The sequence below is a fragment of the Lactuca sativa genome, chromosome 7 (genome assembly GCF_002870075.4).
Source record: "Lactuca sativa cultivar Salinas chromosome 7, Lsat_Salinas_v11, whole genome shotgun sequence".
Lineage (NCBI taxonomy): Eukaryota > Viridiplantae > Streptophyta > Magnoliopsida > Asterales > Asteraceae > Lactuca > Lactuca sativa.
In genome coordinates this window covers 74,612,204-74,635,189 of record NC_056629.2, presented here as the reverse complement: position 1 = coordinate 74,635,189, position 22,986 = coordinate 74,612,204, and the positions used below count along the sequence as shown (strand labels likewise).

At 37.5% G+C, this 22,986-nt stretch overlaps 2 protein-coding genes across 2 annotated transcripts; one reads left to right on the top strand and one right to left on the bottom strand.

Annotated features, from left to right (window-relative positions):
• The first annotated feature begins 18,722 nt into the window (after nt 1–18,722).
• Nucleotides 18,723–20,113, top strand: LOC111913668 (60S ribosomal protein L44). Its single transcript, XM_042896386.2, has 4 exons — nt 18,723–18,879; nt 19,348–19,527; nt 19,780–19,854; nt 19,945–20,113. The coding sequence occupies exons 1-4, from the start codon at nt 18,877–18,879 to the stop codon at nt 20,002–20,004; spliced, it is 318 nt and encodes a 105-aa protein (XP_042752320.1). The 5' UTR covers nt 18,723–18,876; the 3' UTR covers nt 20,005–20,113.
• Nucleotides 20,114–20,653: 540 nt separating this feature from the next.
• LOC111913669 (cytochrome c oxidase subunit 6b-3) lies at nt 20,654–22,028 on the bottom strand. Its single transcript, XM_023909389.3, has 4 exons — nt 21,873–22,028; nt 21,257–21,345; nt 21,058–21,139; nt 20,654–20,906 (listed from the first exon to the last, which is right to left on the bottom strand). Exons 1-4 carry the CDS (start codon nt 21,879–21,881, stop codon nt 20,853–20,855), a joined length of 234 nt encoding a protein of 77 aa, XP_023765157.1. The 5' UTR covers nt 21,882–22,028; the 3' UTR covers nt 20,654–20,852.
• Nucleotides 22,029–22,986: the final 958 nt, after the last annotated feature.

Sequence of the window (22,986 nt, the reverse complement as noted above, 5' to 3'; positions counted from 1 at the left end):
AAAAAGTCGAATTTATGCTGTCCGGGGGTCCAACTCGTCGAGTGCACGAACCAACTCGGCGAGTGGGATGCTTTTTGCCTTGGACTCGGTGAGTCCATTCATGGACTCGGCGAGTCTGCTGGGCAGACAACATCAAAACTCGATTTTCCAGCTTCTTTTTCAAGTAACAAGAAAACAAGCCTAGGCTCTGATACCACTATTGGGTTTTGAGCATTCTAACACTCCTAAGTGTACATGCAACCCTAAATACCTTGGATCTATGTTTTCTCTATTATACATGCAAATAAGAACTTCCAAGGTATTATCCTAATCTAGCATACAAAACAATGAGTATAACAAGATAGAATACATACCTCTTCCATGTAGAAAGTCTTCATGAAGCTTGAGTGCCTAGTGCCCCAAGTGTGACACCTCAAATGGTTCACACAACACCAAATACACTTGGAATAACTTGAGAGAAATCTACACTTCATGAAATCGGCTAGCCCTCTCTAGAATGATACTAGTCGCCGATTTTGTCAAGAATAAGATCTTTATATAGTGTTACAATTAGGGTAAACCCTAATTGTCATGACTTTCCATTTCCTTGGATCCATGGGTTCAAATACACCATGGAGCATCCATGGACCATCCTATGGGTTTTAGACCAACTTGATTATCCATGGAGCATTAGCCCACTATACAAGTATGGATGATTTACACAGTCAACCCATATATTTAATTAGTCTTCTTTTGATCACTTAATTAATCCTAGATTAATTCTTGATCAATACTAATTAAATAATCTTATTATTCTTATTATTATTATACTAGAACTTATAATATATTAATAACCATAAGTGTCTTATTTCTCTCATAATAGTCTATCCAAGTGCATGATGCCATGCAACCCAAATGGACCATGTCGGGTCGGGTCAAGTCTTACCAATTATAGTTATGGACTTAGACATTAATGCAACAGCCTCAAGGATACCTCTCGTGATCTTAGACGCGATGAACTCGTGTAGCCCGTCATCGACCTGCTCGGACCCTGCACCCGAGCCTGATCCTGATCCTGAACCTCCTGCTCCATGTCGTGTGACCACAATACTGAAATTAAAACACATAGACATCAGGATCATACATACTTTTGAGAGGTGTCACACACTCCCCAAGTTTCTTGTTTCCATCTTGGCCATCCTTGACTCGAGGACGGATCCTCTGCTTTCAGTAGTACGGGCCCATACTACCTTCCACATATATCCGTACTTTCCTCAAGGATTTCTTCAACTTCACCAAGTCCCTTAACCATTATCCCTCTCCAACTAATCTCATCCTAGGCTTTCCTAGGGCACCCTCTGACCTGCTCTCCGCCATCAGCTGCACTAGGGGTCCCTACCCCCTTTCCCTAACTAGCTCGCGAATATTGTTACATATTCGCTTACTAGTTAGTTAAAGTTAGCCAGAACCCCTTTAGCATAAAGCAAGCAACATTCGTCAATTGAGTATCCAAATCGAGCATAACCTAATCATGCTATCTCACTACTAACTAACAGCTCTAACATACGGTTCAATGAGCTCCGATAGCAGGCATATAGGGCATCCTTCCTAGATCCTTAGCCATAATCTAACATGTAGTTCTCATAAACACATAACAGACATACAAGGCATCCTCCTAGATCCTTAGCCCTAATCTAGCATGCATTTCTCATAAACACATAACAAGTATGGGTATCTTGGGGAAAACTTACTTGAGCTCGGCCGGTCGCACACATCACACACCTCGTTCTTTCTCAAAACTCTTTAATTTAGATTTTAGAAAAAAAAACTATTTTCTTGTAAAAAATCTTTCAAGCCCTTGGTTTGAGTTTAGACACCCCCCCCCCCCCCGAGGGTGTGTCTGAATCCCTCAAACCAAGGCTCTGATACCAACTTGTAACATCCCAATTTTCGAGTCCAAAAATTTCGTTTGTAATTAAGTAAACTATATATTCGTTTACTAAAAACATTGTCAATACCATATCAACCCATAAACCATCATGAATAAGTCTAAAAATCACAACATCAAACAGTAGTATAAATCAGAGTACAATCCCAGAAAACTCAACACGGAAATCAAGAGAGTGTGTGTGTGTGATGCGCTGCTACGCCGCCAGCTCCTTCCCCTTGGATGAAGAGGTACCTGAAACCAAAACTGAAATTGTAAGCACAAAGCTTAGTGAGTTCCCCCATCATACCACATACTATACAATCACATAGCATACATATTGTCGGGCAATTATGGGGTGCCCGACCTACCCATGTCAAGCCATTATGGGGTGCTGACTGTCACACCCCCGAACAGACGACGGAAACGTCCGAGGGCTTGCGTGACTTAAATTGAAATATCATCACAATGAATATACATGAAACACAAGTACATAACACATTCATCACCAAACATTACATAGTACAACTGGCATTGTTTACATCAAGTATTTGGTTTACATTACATGATCCCAAAATATAAAATGTTAGATGATTAGCAACTACATAAGAAACTTTCAACGCACTGGATGCTTCTTCCTTCTAACGATTACCTGAGAATACAAGTTATTTTGAAAACGGTCAACATATATATGTTGGTGAGTTTATAAGTATGTTTGGTGTAAAATAGTTTATGTTGTTCGTAAAACCCAGAAAATCCGATATTTTCTGTAATAAGACTCTTCATGAAAATGTTGTGATGATCCTGTAAGTATATGCATGAATGATTTCAGAACGTGTATAAATGAGAAGTTGTACATATTAGTTATTGAAAGTACAAGTGAATAGAATTGGTTTCCCTGGAAAACCCGATGTTTTCTGATAAAATATTATGATTGTTTTGTATTATTGTATCGTCACAACGAATGAATATGATTTCCCATGATTTACTTAGATGGTATTGGATCTCTATGTGAGTCGTTATAACCATGCATGATAATGACTAGTTCGTCTATCTTGGCATTCTAATGAACACCGAAATTGATCTTAAGATTTTGTCACCCTAGACTGGCCGAGTCTAACTATAGAGAACAACTTAGGTGTGGGGGAATCACCCCCGTATAGATCTATACACAAATTCTCGCTCTCCCTCCAGGAGACTTTGATTACAACTACAGACTACGACCGACACTTATTGGTGTCGCCTGTTATTACTCACTTAATCCAAATGAATTTGATTAACCTTGATTAATGTCCTGATTTTAGTTTACTTGAAGATAAGGCAAGCCTAACAGACGAGGAGAAGAGGACTACTAGGCCCTTCTAATTACGTATGTTATTTAAGGCTGTCGAGTATACGAAAGGCGCATTGGTCCATTTCGTATAAGATTTATTTGGACCTTAATAGAAATGCTAATGGGTCACTGAGGCCCAATAGTATGTAAAAGTCAATGAGGGTCCCTTAAGCATGTATTTGGGTCACAGAAGGCCCAAAAGCATGTATAATTATTGTTAGGCCCATAAGTCATGTTAATGGGTCGCGAAGGCCCAATAAGCATGATTGGAATCTTTCAAGCAAAACAATTTGAATATTTACTTGTTTTAGGTATAGTTTAATTGTCGGAAAGTCTGATTGAACAATTGTTAAATCGCAAAGGCACAAAGTTTGTCGATTGTTTTATAACGATATTTAAATTTATGAAAATATATGTATATTTTTCATTCTAAATTCATAAGTTATAATTTGGTATTTTTGACCCAATATCTTAATAATAAAATAATTGACTCAAAAATATTGGTTTGGCCTATTCAGTCCATCTTTAATAAAAATGACATTTTTAGTCATTTTTAAAAAAAATTGACATTTTAGGTCCTTAAACTATTTTTCTTGACATTTTGGCCCAAGACTTATTTAAATAATGTTTTCAGCCGAATGTTCACTTTTTGGCAGTTTCAACCCCTTTAGTAAAAAGATTCTCATTTATAATCCAAACTTTTCACAATTTTTACAAATTTGAACCAAAATCCAAAAAAAAACTTTACATTTTTAATCCTTTTTGGCAAAAAGGGTAATTTTAACCCCTGAAATAGATTTATTTACTTTTCTACCCACTGTTTTGAGAAATTTACCATTTCAGCCTCTTAAAACACATATTTTTCGCAAATTTGGGCCTATGGGCCGAAAAGCCCAAAATTTTAGCCCAATAGGCTACAATTTACATTTTTAGTCCTTTGAAAAGCATAATGTTCATAAAAACTTCTATTTTAACTGTTTTGACCCTTTTGATCATTGTAAAAGTTGTAAATGACAACTTTTTCCAAATTTTGTTTATTTGACAAAAATAGTCCGAAAATGAGTTTTATGTTGTAACATGCTTATGATTACTTTAGATGATAATTTTTCTTAACTTGTTAAGTGTAATACATCCTAGGTCACATATTTTTCCTCCTTGAACTATAGATCTCGAAATATCTTTTATTTTTGGCACATATTTAACACATAAACACAAGAAATCACACATAACATACAAATACACATAGATCTACACATTTTACTTGTATTCTCCCCCATAAAACATGTGAAAACCAAAAATAGAGGGGTATGAACTCACCTTGCTTAGTTGTTTCGGTTTTTGAAGAAGATAAGAAGAATACTTTTGGTCGTAGCAACACTTGATGTGGATCTCGACCTTGAGGTGATTCTAGGAGTATGATTACCACAAATATATAAGAGAAGGGATCTAATCATGAGAAAAGAGTTATATAATCCTTGGATATGTATAAATGACCAAGAAGTGATGATATTCTCTTGAAATCCTCTTGATGCACAAGCAAAATTTCGAGACTTTGGAGTGGGAAGGAGGAGAATACTTGAGGGAGTTTGGAAGTGATAAGAAGAAGACTTTTGGTCCTAGCAACACTTGATGTGGATCTCGAACTTGAGGTAATTCTAGGAGTATGATTACCACAAATGTTTAAGAGAATGGATCTAATCATGAGAAAAGAGTTATATAATCCACGGATATGTATAAATTACTAAGAAGTCTGGGGTGCCGACTACCCTCCTGTTTATTTCAACTGGCATCGGGGACTATTTCACCCCTACCTCTATCATACAATAACAAAATATAATCATACGGTCCGGCATATCTGGGGTACTAACCTACCCTTCGGTCTTAACGACCAAGTCAGGGAAAAGCTATTCCCTACTACTACCACTAACTTATATATCATATCACATAAGCATATCTCATAAACATATCACATAGGCATACCAAGATAATTATCAAAAAGACAATTATCTACCAATTACGCTTGTTAGTAGGTCGGCATTATGGCCTTAGACCCACCCCTACAGGAAGGTAACTCACCTCGATGTCGTGTAGCGTCTGCACTGTCCTCGGTGTGAAAGTCGGCTCTCCTCGACTCCTTAATCCCTACATGAAAACCCTTCTAAGTTATCAATTTGTACCCACAAACCCTTCAAGGGTCAACTTGAATCCAAGTCAAAGTCAAAGTTAAACCCTGGTCAAGTCAACTCTTTGGTTGATCAGACTCACCGAGTTGGTCCGCCAACTCGTCGAGTCCCCTCGTCTACATAATACTATAAACCCGTCCCCACTCGTCGAGTCAAGCAAGATCTCGACGAGTTCCCCTTCAACAACACTTCAGTCAATCTTCAACCGACGCGATGAGTTTTTCTTTGAACTCGTCGAGTTCATCTTCACCATATGAATGCGTCCACTCTATGACTCGTCGAGTTGTAATAACAACTCGTCGAGTCCATCTTCAAAGACTGGGAGATTGCCTTGGACTCGCCGAATGTGTTCTAGCACTCGTCTAGTCCCATGATCCCCAGGTCCCTTAAGAGCCTAAACAATTGGGGAACCTTCCACACTATCATCTGGTCCTTCTACAGAAGGGATTTGGTGATTATTATACCCCGACTTGCTGAGTCCAAAGAACGAATCGCCGATTCCATCCTTGACCATTACTATATAGTTGATTAAAATGGGTTTTAACACCTCAAAACTATAGATCTGGCCTCCTAATGTCTATTTTACACGTAAAGTCTTAAGCTTGGTGCACATGCATGGGATCTTTGGCTCAAAGAGCCATAAAAGATGGTTTACAAGATGCATGGGGTGTTTATGGCAACATGTAACGCCCGTCTCTCGAGGTATTAATTATTTAAATTTTTCTTAAATTATTGTTGGGTTTAATATGGAAGGAAAATAATATTGTTTTGGGTTATGCTTTTGGGCCAAGTATTGGGCAGCCCATAAGACGTACGTTGGGCGTAGCCTGGACGTACGCACGGTGTAATGGACTATGATGGAAATGGGGACGCGCACACTTACGTGTAGCGTACCACTAGGTACGCGCAACGTAAGTGAGCATATAAGAAAACCCTAATTTAAGGGTTTAAGACCTATATAAACCCCATGATAACCTCCCTCTGGATTCTTACCAACCTCCTCACCCCCAAAGAAACCCTAATACGTCCTTACCTTCTCTTTTGTGTGATTTTGCTCCTTGTGAGGGTTTTAGTGAGAAAGAAGTTGTGAAGAAGGAAAACAAAGGTTGGAGAAGAAGCTTGAGCTCAGGGATCCGGTCTAAACTCACTCTTTGTCACCAAAAGAAGGTATAAAGTACTGAACTTTCGTCCTCATATGCTATATCTAGAGTTATTGAAGTTTTGGACCTTGATCATGGAGTTTCGTTTTTGAGCTTGGGATTGCCATCCTTTGGGCTCAAAGCACCTCATTAGCAATAAAGTTTCGATCTTGGAGGTTTGCATAAGGCCATGCAAGAGATCTAGTCTTTTCTTTGGAGTTAGGATATTGCTTTTTGAAGTTTGAACCTTTATGAGTTACCCAAGCCATCAAGTAAACAACTTTATGGCTTAGGACAGTGTAACGCCTGTGTTTCCGGGCTTGCCATTTTTAGCGATGTAATAGTCTAGGTTAACCTTTGTAACCCGTTTTGAAATAATAAAAGTATATTATTTGAGTATTATGTGTTTTGTGCTTAATTGCTTAATTATGTGGTTTGATTAATTAAGAATAAAAATAAGCGTCAAAATTTAAGTGTAAAATAAACTTGATATCTTTGGATAATGTTGTAGTAGTTGAAACGAGGTTTCCGAATATATAAAGAACGCCCAAATCTGACTTCGTATGAGGAAGTTATGATTTATTGAAGTTTCGACTTAGCGATATGCAGCCTGAAATACTCGATTTGAGATCGAGCGGTTTTTAGCCGAAGCAATCTAAACAAGGACCGAAGGTCTCGTTGTTGGTATCGAAGCGATGAAAAATTAGGCGAGAACGGACGTCAAACGAAGAAGTTATGAATTTATAACGAAGTTTTTCTGTCCCGGCCTATTAAAAATAAATAATAAAAATAAAGTTAAAATTAGCCGACAGAGTCTGAACGAAACTTGTAGAGCGTAGTCTCACCTTCGCGTGGATATAAAGAACGTCGAAAACGGAGTTCGTATGAAGAGGTTATGAATTTCCGAAGTTTATTAAATAATTTGTATTTAAATTTAATTGGAAAATCCGGCATTATCCGAAGAGGAGTCATCGGACTCATCCGAAGTATGCCCCGCGTACACCGAGGAATGTCGACACTCGCACTCGAGCACTTCGGATACGTAAGCAGTGACGATTTCGGAGCAGTACGCCCCGCGTACTCCGAGGCTCCAGCCTCCTATAAATAGGAAGCGAGGGCAGCCGACTCATTTGTTATTTTTCTCTCTTCTCTCTCCCGTTTTACCTCGATTTGCGTGCCAGAAATACCCCGAAGCCCCGGTAATATTCTCGAGTCCCGAAGCAAGTCCCGAGATCCCGAAGATCCCGAGAAGTGCGATTCCCGAGCCGAAGCTCTGCCCGCGAGGAGTCCGGTTTTTGTGACGATCTTCCAGATCTGTTGAGGATTACTACTTCTGCAAGTCGTAGTGCTGTCCGATCATCTTCTGATCAAGTGAGTGTATACTACCTTTCATAAACACGATAATAATACAAGTATGGTTTGAGTGTATTAAGTATATTGTTGTTTATATGTGTGAATGTGTATTCACTTTCTTCTATCTCATAGATATGATTATTCTCTATGAAATACGTGTTATGTGTGTGTGTGCCTCATCTGTTATGTGGAATATGTATTGGTTAAAGCATGCTATACAGGTTTTTAAACTATGTATACAAATGTATATTTTTATCTACTAATATGTTGGGTAGAACATGGATAGATAGTTGGTGTGTAATAAACAAATGAGAGGCCTCGTTGTTGTTTGATTTAGTCATCTAGCGGAGTTTAGATGACGACCACGGACTTTTCTAGATAGTCTTGTGGAAACATTAGCAGGTTCGCCACCTGTAGGTGTTAATGAACTCGGGTGTTCATTCGCTGTACTCCATCCCCCTCATGGTTGCCTTATTTGACTTATGTTGCTGAGGAACCCCCGAAGCATGTGTTGTCGCCCCGATGAAATATTCTTAGACTAGGTCCCTTGTGTTAGTTATTTTAGGGACATAAAGTGAGAATAACGGGAATGGATAATTGGGTTATTGTTGGTTGGTGGAAATTAAATATAATTATTTATTGTGGGTTGAAAACCCTATATGCTCACCAGGCTCCCAAGCCTGACCCACTCAGTTTTATTTGTATTACAGGAAGTGGCGCGAGGGCATAAGATGGACGAACCATCAAGTTGTTTTGTTTACAAGTCTGTATATGTATATATTTGTTGAATGACTTGTAATGTTATCGTTTATGCTTATTGGTCTGTATCGGAACATGACACCCCGAGTTTTGATTGTATAATGAAAGTACATTTCTTTTATGAAATGCTTTGGTAAACATTGTTTTATCATGTTTTGTTTTTGGGAACAAATTCCGCAACTCTTTCAAATCAAAAGGATTTACTCTGAAATTATTTTAAAAGCATAAATGAAAATCGGTCTTTTCTGGCCGAGATTTTAGGGATGTCACAGTTGGTATCAGAGCATTAGTTTAAGCGAACTAGGAATTTGTAGGATTTCTAGACTTAAACTTAGAATGCTAAGTGAAGTTTTGAGATGTGTGTCTGTTATGTTTTAGACACGAGCACTGGTTTATTTTAGGAAAGTTGCCTAAAATGCTTTTATGTGCTAAATGTTATATGTTGCCATATATGATATTATTTGTTCGGATCTATGGTCTGTTGCCGACCGGATCTAGAAACCTTATGTGTGTAGGATTCTAAGCATACGTCTACGATATTAGAACTAGCATGTAAACGTTTCAGAGTGATAAGGATGATTTGAATATCTATCGTGATTGAGGATCTAATTTCACCTTATTCGGTGTGTAGATCAAAATGGTGAGAACAAGAAGTGGAGTTGGAAATGCTGTTGAAAACATGAATCAACCACCAGTGATTGAACAAATACCTGTCGTAGCAGTAGCACCTGAGCCAATAACCATGGTTAGTGTGCAAATGATGATTCAAACGATGTTGGATCATCAGATGGATGAAAGTAGACGGTTGCTTCAACAGAATCGTGAAGAACTGTCAATTCGTGTGGAAGAGCCTGAATTAAATGAAGGGCACTCGGAAGGTGGAAACTTCAGTGGGTCTGTTGGTCAAGCCAACCCACCGATAGTTAGGCAAAACAACCATGATGGAAAGAATGATGGAATGGGATGCAAGTACAATGACTTTCTAACTTGCAAACCATCGACCTTCAATGGAAAGGAGGATCCGATTGGAGTTATGGATTGGATCTCCGAAATGGAGTTAGCCTTCATGACTTGTGGCTGCAGAGGCAAGTTGCAGACTATCTATGCAGTGCGACAATTCCGAGGTGGAGCCGTTCGTTGGTGGAACACTCTAGGGAAGACCTTAAGCCCTAATGAGCCACTACAATTGTCATGGGCAGAGTTCTTGGTGCAGTTCAAGTGCAAGTTCTGCTCTGCTCAAAATCTGTTGGAACTAGAGAACAAGTTTCTGACATTGACGAAAGGCAGCATGTCAGTTGATGAATACACCAATAACTTCACCGATAAGATGGAGTTTGCTTTGCGCATCGTTCCAGATGAGATGACAAAGGTGGACCGGTATGCGAAGGGACTCCCATAGGAGTACGAGGTGCCAGTACGTCAGGCACATACTCTAGAGGCAGCTATCTAGGCTGCCAAGTCTGTTGAGAACATGATTAAGGGGAGAACCACCGACAAGGTTGAGGTTGGTGAAAAGAGAAAGTTTGAGGGAACATCTGGTTCTAGTAAGAAAGGCAAATTTTCAAAATCTGATTCGAAAAAGTTTGGTGGAGGAAAAGGAGGCGAAGCGAAGTGGTGTGATAAGTGTAAGAAAAAACACTTTGGGAAATGTAGCAAGGATGTAACCTGCTACAAGTGCGGAAAAATTGGGCATTTTGCCAATGAGTGTCCGAACAACAAAAGGATGTGTTTTGGTTGTAATGAAGAGGGGCATATTTTGAAAGACTGTCCGAAGAAGAAGGGGGCAGCAAAGCCCAACATTCCACCAAAGCCGAAGGCGAGAGCCTTCCAGATGACACTTGAGGCTGCGAAAGATGAAGCTGATGTCGCTTCAGGTACCTTTCTCGTAAACGAATTACCTGCTCAAATTTTGTTTGATTCTGGAGCCAACTACTCCTTTATTTCGCATGAGTTTGGTAGAAAACTAGTTTTGCCTGTTAATAGACTAGATAATGCTTTATTAGTCGAAGTTGCTAGTGGCAAGTTTGTACCTGTTAGCCATTGTATGAAAAACATCTTAATCGACCTTAATGGGAATAAGTTTCACGAGGAATTATTGCCTATCGAACTTAATGGTTTCGATATCGTGTTGGGAATGGATTGGCTTAGCGCCAATGATGCCGAAATATTGTGTAAGAAGAAGATAGTTAAAGTAAACCCGCCTGGGAAAGATTCATTTATGGTGTACGGGGACAAACGGCGAGTAAATTCTGGAATCATTTCTCTAATGAAAGCCAGAAAGTGTTTGACCAAGGGATGTACATCATATTTAGCATTCATGATCGATGCTAAGAAGGAAAAGAAGGTGATGCAGAGTATTCCAGTGGTGTGTGATTATCCGGAAGTATTTCCCGAAGATCTTCCTGGATTACCACCTGATAGACAAGTGGAGTTCAGAATAGACTTGTTACCAGGAACCACGCCAATAGCAAAAGCACCTTACCGATTAGCACCGACGGAGATGAAAGAGCTGATGATGCAACTTCAGGAGTTATTGGACAAAGGTTTCATTAGACCTAGTTCATCGCCCTGGGGAGCTCCGGTGTTATTCGTGAAGAAGAAAGATGGAAGTATGAGAATGTGCATCGATTACAGAGAACAAGGCAACAATAAAGAATAGATATCCATTGCCGAGGATTGATGACCTATTTGATCAATTGCAAGGTTCGAGCTATTTCTCGAAGATCGATCTAAGGTCAGGATATCATCAGCTAAAAGTAAGAGAGCAAGATATCGAGAAGACTGCATTCAGAACTGGATATGGACACTACGAGTTCTTGGTTATGTCGTTTGGACTAACCAATGCTCCAGCAGCGTTCATGGATTTGATGAATAGGGTTTGTAATCCGTTCCTTGATAAATCTGTGATAGTGTTCATAGACGACATTCTGATTTACTCGAAAAGCCAAGAGGAGCATGGCAGACACTTGCGAGAAGTGTTAGAAGTCTTGAAGAAGGAGAAGCTGTAAGCAAAGTTCTCTAAGTGTGATTTTTGGATTCGTGAAGTCCAATTCTTGGGTCACGTGGTCAACCAAGAAGGGATCATGGTTGATCCAGCGAAGATCGAAGTTGTAATGAAGTGGGAACAACCGAAAAGTCCCACGGAGATCCGAAGCTTTTTAGGATTAGCCAGATATTACCGAAGGTTTATCCAAGGCTTTTCTTCGATTGCTACTCCATTAACAGCTTTGACCCACAAAGGAGCTACTTATGCTTGGAGTAATAAGCATAAAGAAGCATTCGAGAAGCTAAAGAAGAAGCTATGCGAGGCACCGATACTTTCTTTACCCGATGGAGTTGAAGACTTCGCTGTTTATAGCGATGCATCTGGTGTGGGATTGGGTTGTGTTTTGACCCAAAGAGAAAAGGTGATAGCATATGCGTCTCGACAGCTGAAAGAGCATGAAAAGAATTACCCTACTCATGATTTGGAGTTGGCAGCGGTAGTTTTCGCTCTGAAAATATGGAGGCATTACCTCTATGGCACGAAGTGCAAACTTTTCACTGATCATAAGAGTCTCCAATATCTCTTTAATCAGAAAGAATTGAATATGAGGCAACGACGCTGGCTAGAGTTACTCAAGGACTACGACTGTGAGATATTTTACCATCCCGGTAAAGCTAATGTTGTTGCTGATGCTCTCAGTCGGAAAGTCAATCCTGAAAGGAAAAGGCCAAGAGCGTTGAGAATTGAAGTTGTCTCGACCATTGTGGAAAGTATAAAGAAAGCTCAAAGCGAAGCTTCTGAAAAGAATGACCGAAAGGAGGAACGTTTGGGCAAAACGTTGGTGTTCGGTGTAAACAGTCATGGACTGAAGGTGTTCCAAGATCGGATTTGGATACCTAAGACAGGAGGAGTCAGAGATCTTCTGATGGAAGAAGCTCACAAGACCATGTACTCGATTCATCCCGGTAGCACTAAAATGTATAGGGACCTGAAACCCTACTACTGGTGGCCGACGATGAAGCTTGATGTTGCAAAGTATGTGGCCGAGTGTGTGACTTGTGCGAGAGTCAAGACACAACATCAGAAACCATACGGGAGTTTAGAACCTTTACCTGTGCCTATGGGTAAATGGGAAGACATTACGATGGATTTTGTCACTAAACTACCCAGAACAAAAAGTGGTCACGACATGATTTGGGTGGTCGTTGATCGATTCACTAAGAGTGCGCATTTCATAGCAGCCAAGGAGAAATGGTCTATGGAGAAGCTTGCGAATTCTTACGTGAAGGAAATTGTGAGGCTTCACGGTGTTCCATTAACGATTGTGTCGGATCGTGGTAGCCGTTTCACCTCGAGGTTTTGGAAAAGTCTACAAGAGGAATTGGGTACCAAGTTGTGTTTATGTACAGCTTACCATCCGCAGACTGATGGTCAGAGTGAAAGAACGATACAAACACTTGAAGATATCCTAAGAGCATGTACCTTGGAATTCCTAGGTAACTGGGACGAACATTTACCTTTGGTAGAATTTTCCTACAATAATAGTTTCCACTCGAGCATAAAGATGGCACCTTATCAAGCTTTGTACGGACAGAAGTGTCGTACGCCGTCTTGTTGGCTTGAGGCTGGAGAAAAGCAGTTTGTGGGTCCCGAGATGGTCCATCAAACTGCTGAAAAGTTGAAAATAATTAGGGAAAGAATGTTAGCAGCTCAGGATCGTCAAAAGAGCTATGCTGACAAGAAGCGAAGACCGATGACTTTTGAAATTGGAGATTCGGTTTTGCTTAAAGTCTCGCCGTGGAAGGGACTTATAAGATTTGGTAAAAGGGGAAAGTTGAGTCCAAGGTTTATTGGACCGTTTAAAGTTCTTCAGAGAATTGGGAACCAAGCTTACAAGCTCGAATTACCCGAAGAACTGAATGGAATTCACAACACTTTTCATGTGTGTTATTTGAGGAAGTTCACGGGAGAAGTTCCCGATATAATTCCAATTTCTGAATTGAGAATTGATGAGAACAAAAGGTTGATTGAAGAACCAGAGGCAATTGTTGACCGAAAGACTAAGAAGTTGCGATGCAAAATGGTTGGGTTAGTGCTTGTCCGATGGAAACACACGAATGGGCCAAATCTCACCTGGGAGACGCAGAGTGACATGTTGAGTTGCTATCCGCATTTGTTTGTTGATGTGTGATTCCGGGGACGGAATCATTCTAAGGTGGAGATAATTGTAACGCCAGTGTTTCCGGGCTTGCCATTTTTAGCGATGTAATAGTCTAGGTTAACCTTTGTAACCCGTTTTGAAATAATAGAAGTATATTATTTGAGTATTATGTGTTTTGTGCTTAATTGCTTAATTATGTGGTTTGATTAATTAAGAATAAAAATAAGCGTCAAAATTTAAGTGTAAAATAAACTTGATATCTTTGGATAATGTTGTAGTAGTTGAAACGAGGTTTCCGAATATATAAAGAACGCCCAAATCTGACTTCGTATGAGGAAGCTATGATTTATTGAAGTTTCGACTTAACGGTATGCAGCCTGAAATACTCGATTTGAGATCGGGCGGTTTTTAGCCGAAGCAATCTAAACGAGGATCGAATGTCTCGTTGTTGGTATCGAAGCGATGAAAAATTAGGCGAGAACGGACGTCAAACGAAGAAGTTATGAATTTATAACGAAGTTTTTCTGTCCCGGCCTATTAAAAATAAATAATAAAAATAAAGTTAAAATTAGCCGACGGAGTCTGAACGAAAGTTGTAGAGCATAGTCTCACCTTCGCGTGGATATAAAGAACGTCAAAAACGGAGTTCGTATGAAGAAGTTATGAATTTCCGAAGTTTATTAAATAATTTGTATTTAAATTTAATTGGAAAATCCGGCATTATCCGAAGAGGAGTCATCGGACTCATCCGAAGTATGCCCCGCGTACACCGAGGAATGTCGACACTCGCACTCGAGCACTTCGAATACGTAAGCAGTGACGATTTCGGAGCAGTACGCCCCGTGTACTACAGTACGCCCCGCGTACTCCGAGGCTCCAGCCTCCTATAAATAGGAAGCGAGGGCAGCCGACTCATTTGTTATTTTTCTCTCTTCTCTCTCCCGTTTTACCTCGATTTGCGTGCCAGAAATACCCCGAAGCCCCGGTAATATTCTCGAGTCCCGAAGCAAGTCCCGAGATCCCGAAGATCCCGAGAAGTGCGATTCCCGAGCCGAAGCTCTGCCCGCGAGGAGTCCGGTTTTTGTGACGATCTTCCAGATCTGTTGAGGATTACTACTTCTGCAAGTCGTAGTGCTGTCCGATCATCTTCTGATCAAGTGAGTGTATACTACCTTTCATAAACACGATAATAATACAATTATGGTTTGAGTGTATTAAGTATATTGTTGTTTATATGTGTGAATGTGTATTCACTTTCTTCTATCTCATAGATATGATTATTCTCTATGAAATACGTGTTATGTGTGTGTGTGCCTCATCTGTTATGTGGAATATGTATTGATTAAAGCATGCTATACAGGTTTTTAAACTATGTATACAAATGTATATTTTTATCTACTAATATGTTGGGTAGAACATGGGTAGATAGTTGGTGTGTAATAAACAGATGAGAGGCCTCGTTGTTGTTTGATTTAGTCATCTAGCGGAGTTTAGATGACGACCACGGACTTTTCTAGATAGTCTTGTGGAAACATTAGCAGGTTCGTCACCTGTAGGTGTTAATGAACTCGGGTGTTCATTCGATGTACTCCATCCCCCTCATGGTTGCCTTATTTGACTTATATTGTTGAGGAACCCCCGAAGCATGTGTTGTCGCCCCGATGAAATATTCTTAGACTAGGTCCCTTGTGTTAGTTATTTTAGGGACATAAAGTGAGAATAACGGGAATGGATAATTGGGTTATTGTTGGTTGGTGGAAATTAAATATAATTATTTATTGTGGGTTGAAAACCCTATATGCTCACCAGGCTCCCAAGCCTGACCCACTCAGTTTTATTTGTATTACAGGAAGTGGCGCGAGGGCATAAGATGGACGAACCATCAAGTTGTTTTGTTTACAAGTCTGTATATGTATATATATGTTGAATGACTTGTAATGTTATCGTTTATGCTTATTGGTCTGTATCGGAACATGACACCCCGAGTTTTGATTATATAATGAAAATACATTTCTTTTATGAAATGCTTTGGTAAACATTGTTTTATCATGTTTTGTTTTTGGGAACAAATTCCGCAACTCTTTCAAATCAAAAGGATTTACTCTGAAATTATTTTAAAAGCATAAATGAAAATCGGTCTTTTCTGGCCGAGATTCTGGCAAGGCCCTGGTCAGTTCCGGACTTCGGTCCGATGCAGTTTCCAGACTTCAGTCCGATGCAAAGGGCAAGGCCTTGGTTAGTTCCAGACTTCGGTCCGATGCAGTTTCCGGACTTCGCCCAATAGTTGCTTATTTGTTATTGTATGGTATGTGGTAGTTTGGGGAAGCTCACTAAGCTTTGTGCTTATAGTTTTCATTTTTGGTTTCAGGTACTTCCGCAAGCAAAGGGAAGAGCTCGGGTTGATGGCATCGCACACACCACGACTTCAGTTTTATCCTGGGAGTTTTATTCAGATTTTTGATATGATTGATACAGTTTTGTTTTGACACAGTTACTATGACTTTTGAGTAATTAATTCCATGGTTTTTATTATATATGACATTCGATGATGTGATTTTTAGTAATATTAAAACAAAAATTTTTGGGTCGTATTTTGGGTTGTTTCACAACAAAGTTGGCATCTTTATGCCATAAAGACCCCCAATGGCCCCATATTTGAAGTCATAACTTCGTATTACACTTCACAACCCGAAAATGGCTTAGAAAGCCCTGAATATACCAAGATCCAAGCCCTAAAGATGATTATTTACATGGAAGATCAAGATAGGAGCATTTTACCTTAAATGAGCTGTAAATGGAACACACTCTTTGGATCTCCAAGCTCCTATTTGAACTCCCAAGCTCCTTTCCTTTTCCCAAGCTTCACAAACCACCAAAATGCACAAAATGACCTCAATTTTGGGTTTTACCCAAACAGCATCTACTCGCCGAGTCGGTCTCCTGACTCGTCGAGTAGACTACCTAAACTTCCAGAGGATCACGACTCTACTCGACGAGTTAGGCCTCCAACTCATCGAGTCCCAGAGAAAAACATAACAAATACTTGGGTTAAAGACATACCAGGAATTAGGTGTTACAATAAAGTTGTAAAACGCATGTCATAAAACTGCAGTCATGAGTATACACTGGTAATGTTGTTTTCATTATTCAATAATGGGAGTCAAATTTCGCGTGAATATGTTGAAGCACTTGTGAGACTTTCCTTTGATGTACCTATCTAGCGTACACCGTAAATCCTGTAGTTACAACCATAGTCTCCTAGAGGGAGAGCGAAGTAATTGTGTATAGATCTATACGGGGTTGACACCCCCACACCTGAGTTGTTCGCTACAACTAGACGGGGCCAGTCTAGGGTGACAAATATCTTACTGAAACCGACGCCCGAAGAACGTCATGACAAACATATCGGTCATATTAAGCATGGTTGTAACGACTCACATAGGGATTAACAATATTATTTTGGATTTACGAAATTATACACTTCACTGGTTTTATAAAATATAAAACTACGCATCATTTTGTACATTACTATCACCATCCCGGTCTTAGGGTTTTAAGACTATAATTTTACATAAAGCAAGAAAATATGAGATTTTCTGGGAACACACACTCTTTTCAATTACGAACAAAGGAAAAAAAAGAACACACATGCAATTATTCACAGTTTTGGAACGAGACTTACAAACCATTTTCACAAAAAATATTAGATTTTCTGGAGTTTTACAAATTATTACAATCAAAGATGTTACAAAGCTTTTATACAAATATGCTTATGAACTCACCAACTTTTTAGTTGACGCTTTTCAAAACGACTTGTATTCTCAGGGACTCAATGAGCAGGTATCCGGGCTATGGATTTTGGATATTTACTACATTTTGGAACATCATATTTATCGTCACTTTTGTGTAAATTTGTGAACAAACACAATCTGTAAACAATGTATGTTGGTATCTTTAATGTATGATGTTGGTTGTTATGTTTTCAATTATATTCAAATGTGATGATACAATATAATGAAGTCATCTGCCCCTGGACGTTTCCGTCGTCCTGGTTCGGGGGTTTGATAGCTTGGAGGAGTGACTCTAGATCTAGAAACCCTTCATCAAGAGTTTCATCTTTGAGGTATAAAGTCGTCACCTTGACATATAGCTTACTATATCTCTTTTCTTGAAGTTTTAGCTTGAGTTTTAGGGCTTTGATCAAATGGTCCAAAGAGAAGAGGTTTCCAGGGGTTAATGGGATAAATCTGACCCCTATATGACCTATTGAGGCTTAAAGTTGCAAATTTTAATGGCCTCCATGTCCCATTCATGCAATATGTCCATTGTGAAGCCAAAAATAGACATTTGTGGGTGTTTCTAGCATGTATGAACGTAAAGTTAGAAACTTTACGTGATTTGTCCACCTTGGGACATCAGATCTGTATGTTGGTGGGTTATAGTGGGAGTTTAGGGGCTTAATGGATCAAGACCGCCTTTAAAGAAACTAATGTTTGAGTTTTAAGCTTAGTAGATGGTTCTTGAGGGTAAAGTTGGAAACTTTACCCTTCTAGACATCATAATGGAAAGGACCTGAGGTTTGGAGCTATTGGATTCGAGAGAAATGGCTTAATGCATTAAGCATGGTTAACAGACTGATGACCTGAGGTTTAAAATATCATGTTTTAAAATGTTTTTTAATCATAATGATTTTTCGAAACTAATTTACAAAAATAAGTGATTTTCCAAAAGAAACACTAAAATAGTAATTGTATTAAAAATTTCTAAAAAAAAAATAAATATCCTCCTAATCATTATGACATGTGATATTATTAATTCTTTTTTATCAAATGAGAATATGAAAATAAATAGAAGGTCTCGGATACTTATTTTTAAACCAACTTGATTCACGAAGAAAATTTGAAAGGGAAAGTTTAAATGGGCTTATCTTTATGGGCCATAAAACCCTAACCCGTCATAAGACTGATAAGAGGTTAAAAACTACATCTTGACGAAACCCTAGTCTGGTGGTTCCCCTCTCTCATCCTGCAGATCGGTTCTCCGGAGATCCTTAGCCATGGTAATTTCTCCTTCGTTAATCATTTCTTTAGGTTACAAATTACGTATTTGATCTGCAGTCTGTAGCATATTGAGCTCGATGAACTCAAAACCTTATCCTAATCTGTATTAGCCTATTAAGAATCATTTTGAAGGGGAATCCGAATCACTTTGTAACTAGACTTTCACGCTTCGAACCATATTTCGTTTTTCCGATCCGACAATGTGATTGTAGAATTGAATTGCAGTTCTAAGTTCTAAGAAGATTCTTCGTGCTTCCTCTAGGTTATTTTAGATTCCCCTGAATGAATTCTGAAACGCTATTTCACGAATCACTTGTTTATCTTCCTTTCCCATGAGAACTGTGATTATTTGAGATCTTTCTGAAACTGAACCTCCGACATTGTCCATGGAAATCAAAGTATTTGTAAATGAAGCTTTTTGTACATGATTGGTACGCATTGATTCAACATATTGTTATTGTTTGAAGGTGAATGTTCCCAAAACTAAGAAGACTTACTGCAAGTCAAAGGACTGCAGAAAGCACACATTGCATAAGGTGACGCAATACAAGAAGGGAAAAGACAGTTTGGCTGCTCAAGGAAAGCGTCGTTATGACAGGAAGCAGTCTGGTTATGGTGGACAAACCAAGCCTGTCTTTCACAAGAAGGTGAACATTTTTTATAATTTTTATTTTTTTTGTTGAGTGTTATCTGGTTTTAAAAAAAAACATTTGAGAAAATAACAACACAAGTGTGTATTCTCTTCTAAATTGTTCTTTCTATATTAAGGTAAAAAAACATGACTCAATTTTTTCCTCCCAATATATAAGTTATGAAGTTTGTTTTTGGAATGTAAGGGTAAAATGGTCATTTAGCATTTGTAAATGTATGTAGCTTAATGGATTAAGTTGTGTTATTAGGCAAAAACCACTAAGAAGATTGTGTTGAGGTTGCAATGCCAAGGGTGTAAGCATGTGTCCCAACACCCAATCAAGGTTAGTAATTTTATACTAATTATTATTTCTAAGTAATTTTTTTTAATTTTGTTATTAATAAATAATAAATGAAACCATGATTTTATGCAGAGATGCAAGCATTTTGAAATTGGTGGAGACAAGAAGGGCAAGGGAACTTCTCTTTTCTAAGCATTTTATTATTATTATTATTATTATGTGTTGTTATTTTGATAAAATGATTAGACCTTTAGATATGCTACAACTCCTTTATGTTTTTATGCAAGTATGTGTTTTGTTATTTACTATTATCTACTTTAGTTATTTTTGAATATTTCAATTTTTTTTTCCAATATAAAAAAGACCAAGAAAATGAAAGTAGGATGATATACCAAAAAATAAATGAAAGTGTGTTGGCAATTTTTGCATTTAGAAAAGAATTGAAAGTACAATGTTTTAATAGAATGAAATGAACAAATCTTAATTTAGAATTGAATTATTTTTGCTATATTAGCATTTTCATTTAATAATAGTTTTAAATGCAATAATACATAACAAATTATTTCGATTGATTTGTTAATTATAGCATATACTACTTTCATTTCTTCCTATTGAAGAAGTATTCATTCTACTTTAAGAGATCTACCTAACTCTAACAATATTATCCAAATACAATTAGAAAGAGTTTTCAATGTATTATATGGCAAAAATAAACAATGCCTAAAAGAGTAAGAAATCACACAAAAATATAAAATCTTGTGGTAGGAATTTATAAAATTGAAGTTGTCAAACTTGTTTTTTTGGTTTCTATTACCATTATTATAAGAAAAAGCACCAAAAATAGTATATAACTAGAAGGATTCCACATAATGAAGAAATGTCGATAAAAATAACAATCAATCAGGCATTTTGTCCATGAAAGATAATCTTATTAGCCAAAACATCTTACAAACATAAACACACAACACAAATTCAAAAGATCCCAAATATCAGATGATGATGATGATAATGATGATGATGATGATGATGATATTCAGATATCACAGAGGCCCTGGAAATACCCCATTCTCTCTCTGTTCATTCCATCTGTCAACCTGCAATAAAATAAGGGAGAATTTCATAAAATAAAAACCTACTTTCACAACTACAGAAAATAGTTAAGTTGCCAAAAAAAGATCTAGTGGCATTTTGGTAATTAATGAGTTAAATCAAAATTACAAAGGAAAGAATTAATTAATTGCTCACCCATTCACCAGGGCAAAGAGAACGATAGAATTTAGCAAACTTGTCACATTCTGAAGCATCATCACCCTTTGCTGCAACACATCTGCACTCAAATCATAAATTACCATTATACCTTTTCAATTTTTCTTATTTATTATAGCAATGTAACTTCATATTTGTTCTTATAAATGTTAATCAAAGCATATATATATGCATATACCTGTGAAACTCTACATAGCGTGTGAAACAGTGTCTGCTTTGGTTTGTTGTTGGGAAACGATAGTCACCAGGTGCTGTCTTCAATTCAATCTGTTAACGATTCATTATATTCTTCATCTTCTTCAACAAACACATCAAATATCACAAAATATATATATATATATATATATATATATATATATATATATATATATATATACTTGAAAGTTGTGACATATAAGGCTTCAATCGGATCAAACTCCATAATCAAACAAAATCCTTCATGTTTCTCCATAATGACAACAAGATAACATCAAAAGAGGACAGAATTTCATCAAAGGTCGATAATTTAACCTAATTCCATTTCTCATATTGTTCGAAACTATACCTAAATTCAGGATTTCATATAGCAACAAAAGAAGTATCAAAATCGGATGAAAACGTATAACAAATATAAAATTGAAAACCTAATCGTACTTAGAGCGGAACATAATCGAATCGTGAATCTATAGATCCCAAAACACGAATAGAAATGCAGATTACGAAGGACGAGTTCATCGTACACAGATCAATCAAGTAGAAAACGTAAACATTAAATCAATATGAAATAAAGGTGAAAAACAATCATTGTTCAATACCTCGGCCATGGATGATTGATTAGAAAATAGTAGCGAAGAAGATGAAAGCTCTGTTTCCAGCGCACACAAAAAGGGGAAAGTTTGTGTCTTTGACAAAACACAGAAAATGTTACATTCTCATCCCTTGTAGTTTGTGTAGTAAATTAACACCAAACACCAAAGTTATAATTATGTTCACAAACTAGTGGGATGATGACCAGCCTATACTTTCGACATAATTTTTGTAACAATCTGTTACATAGGGTCTATTTCTGTAATTTATTTGAAATACGGGGACTATGTAGCTAAATTCGCTAGTGTGTAGGGATTATTTTTATAATTTTGTGATACATGTGTGTAAATTTGTTGTTATTTAGAGATTATATATATATATATATATATATATATATATATATATATATATATATATATATATATATATATATATATATATATATATATATATTACCAAAATTGGTATGTGAGGAGTTTTACTATTCATTTCAACTTTCCATTCGTAGCCGTTCGATTTCCTTTTGCTTCTAAATTCTTTCGTCTTTCTTTTTCTTAACCAACGGTCGTACTCACTTCATTTGCTTTTATTAATGTCCGATCAAAAGCAACTACGTCCATATCAAATTACAACTCTTATAGAATATAATATAAGTTATAAAATAAGCATTTTCCTAAAAATAACAAATTTGCTTCTGGTAATAAAAGATTCTTATATTTACATTTTCTACCTTAAAATAATTTTGATTAAACACATTTTATCCTTCGTAATCTTAAACATAAATTATTGGTAATTTTAAGTTACGTTTTTGGTTCCTTACATAATTGTTTTTATAGTTTTCATTTTTACTAATATTATTTTTTTTATTTAAATGTTAGTTAATACGTTTAAAATACATTTTTAAAATTTATTTTGTATGCCTTATCCATACATAATTGTTTGCTTTTAAACCTTATTTTATATTTTTATGATTCACTTTGAAAAGAAGTTTTCCGCTGCAATGCGTAGAAATTTCTCCGAAAAATCTTATCTATGTTGAATTGCGTTTTTTAAAATACTAGGTTTCCGCAGCATCGCGCGGACGGTCCAAACCTAGTTTCTATAAATTGCATGTTAGGTAGA

Bases quoted from the DNA above. Each gene is read 5' to 3' on its own strand.
- LOC111913668 (XM_042896386.2), top strand. The intron at 19,528-19,779 runs GTGAACATTTTT...TTGTGTTATTAG, and splicing joins AGCCTGTCTTTCACAAGAAG to GCAAAAACCACTAAGAAGAT. The intron at 19,855-19,944 runs GTTAGTAATTTT...GATTTTATGCAG, and splicing joins TGTCCCAACACCCAATCAAG to AGATGCAAGCATTTTGAAAT.
- LOC111913669 (XM_023909389.3), bottom strand. The intron at 21,140-21,256 runs GTATATGCATAT...ATTTGAGTGCAG, and splicing joins CGCTATGTAGAGTTTCACAG to ATGTGTTGCAGCAAAGGGTG. The intron at 20,907-21,057 runs GTGAGCAATTAA...ATTTTATTGCAG, and splicing joins CTCTTTGCCCTGGTGAATGG to GTTGACAGATGGAATGAACA.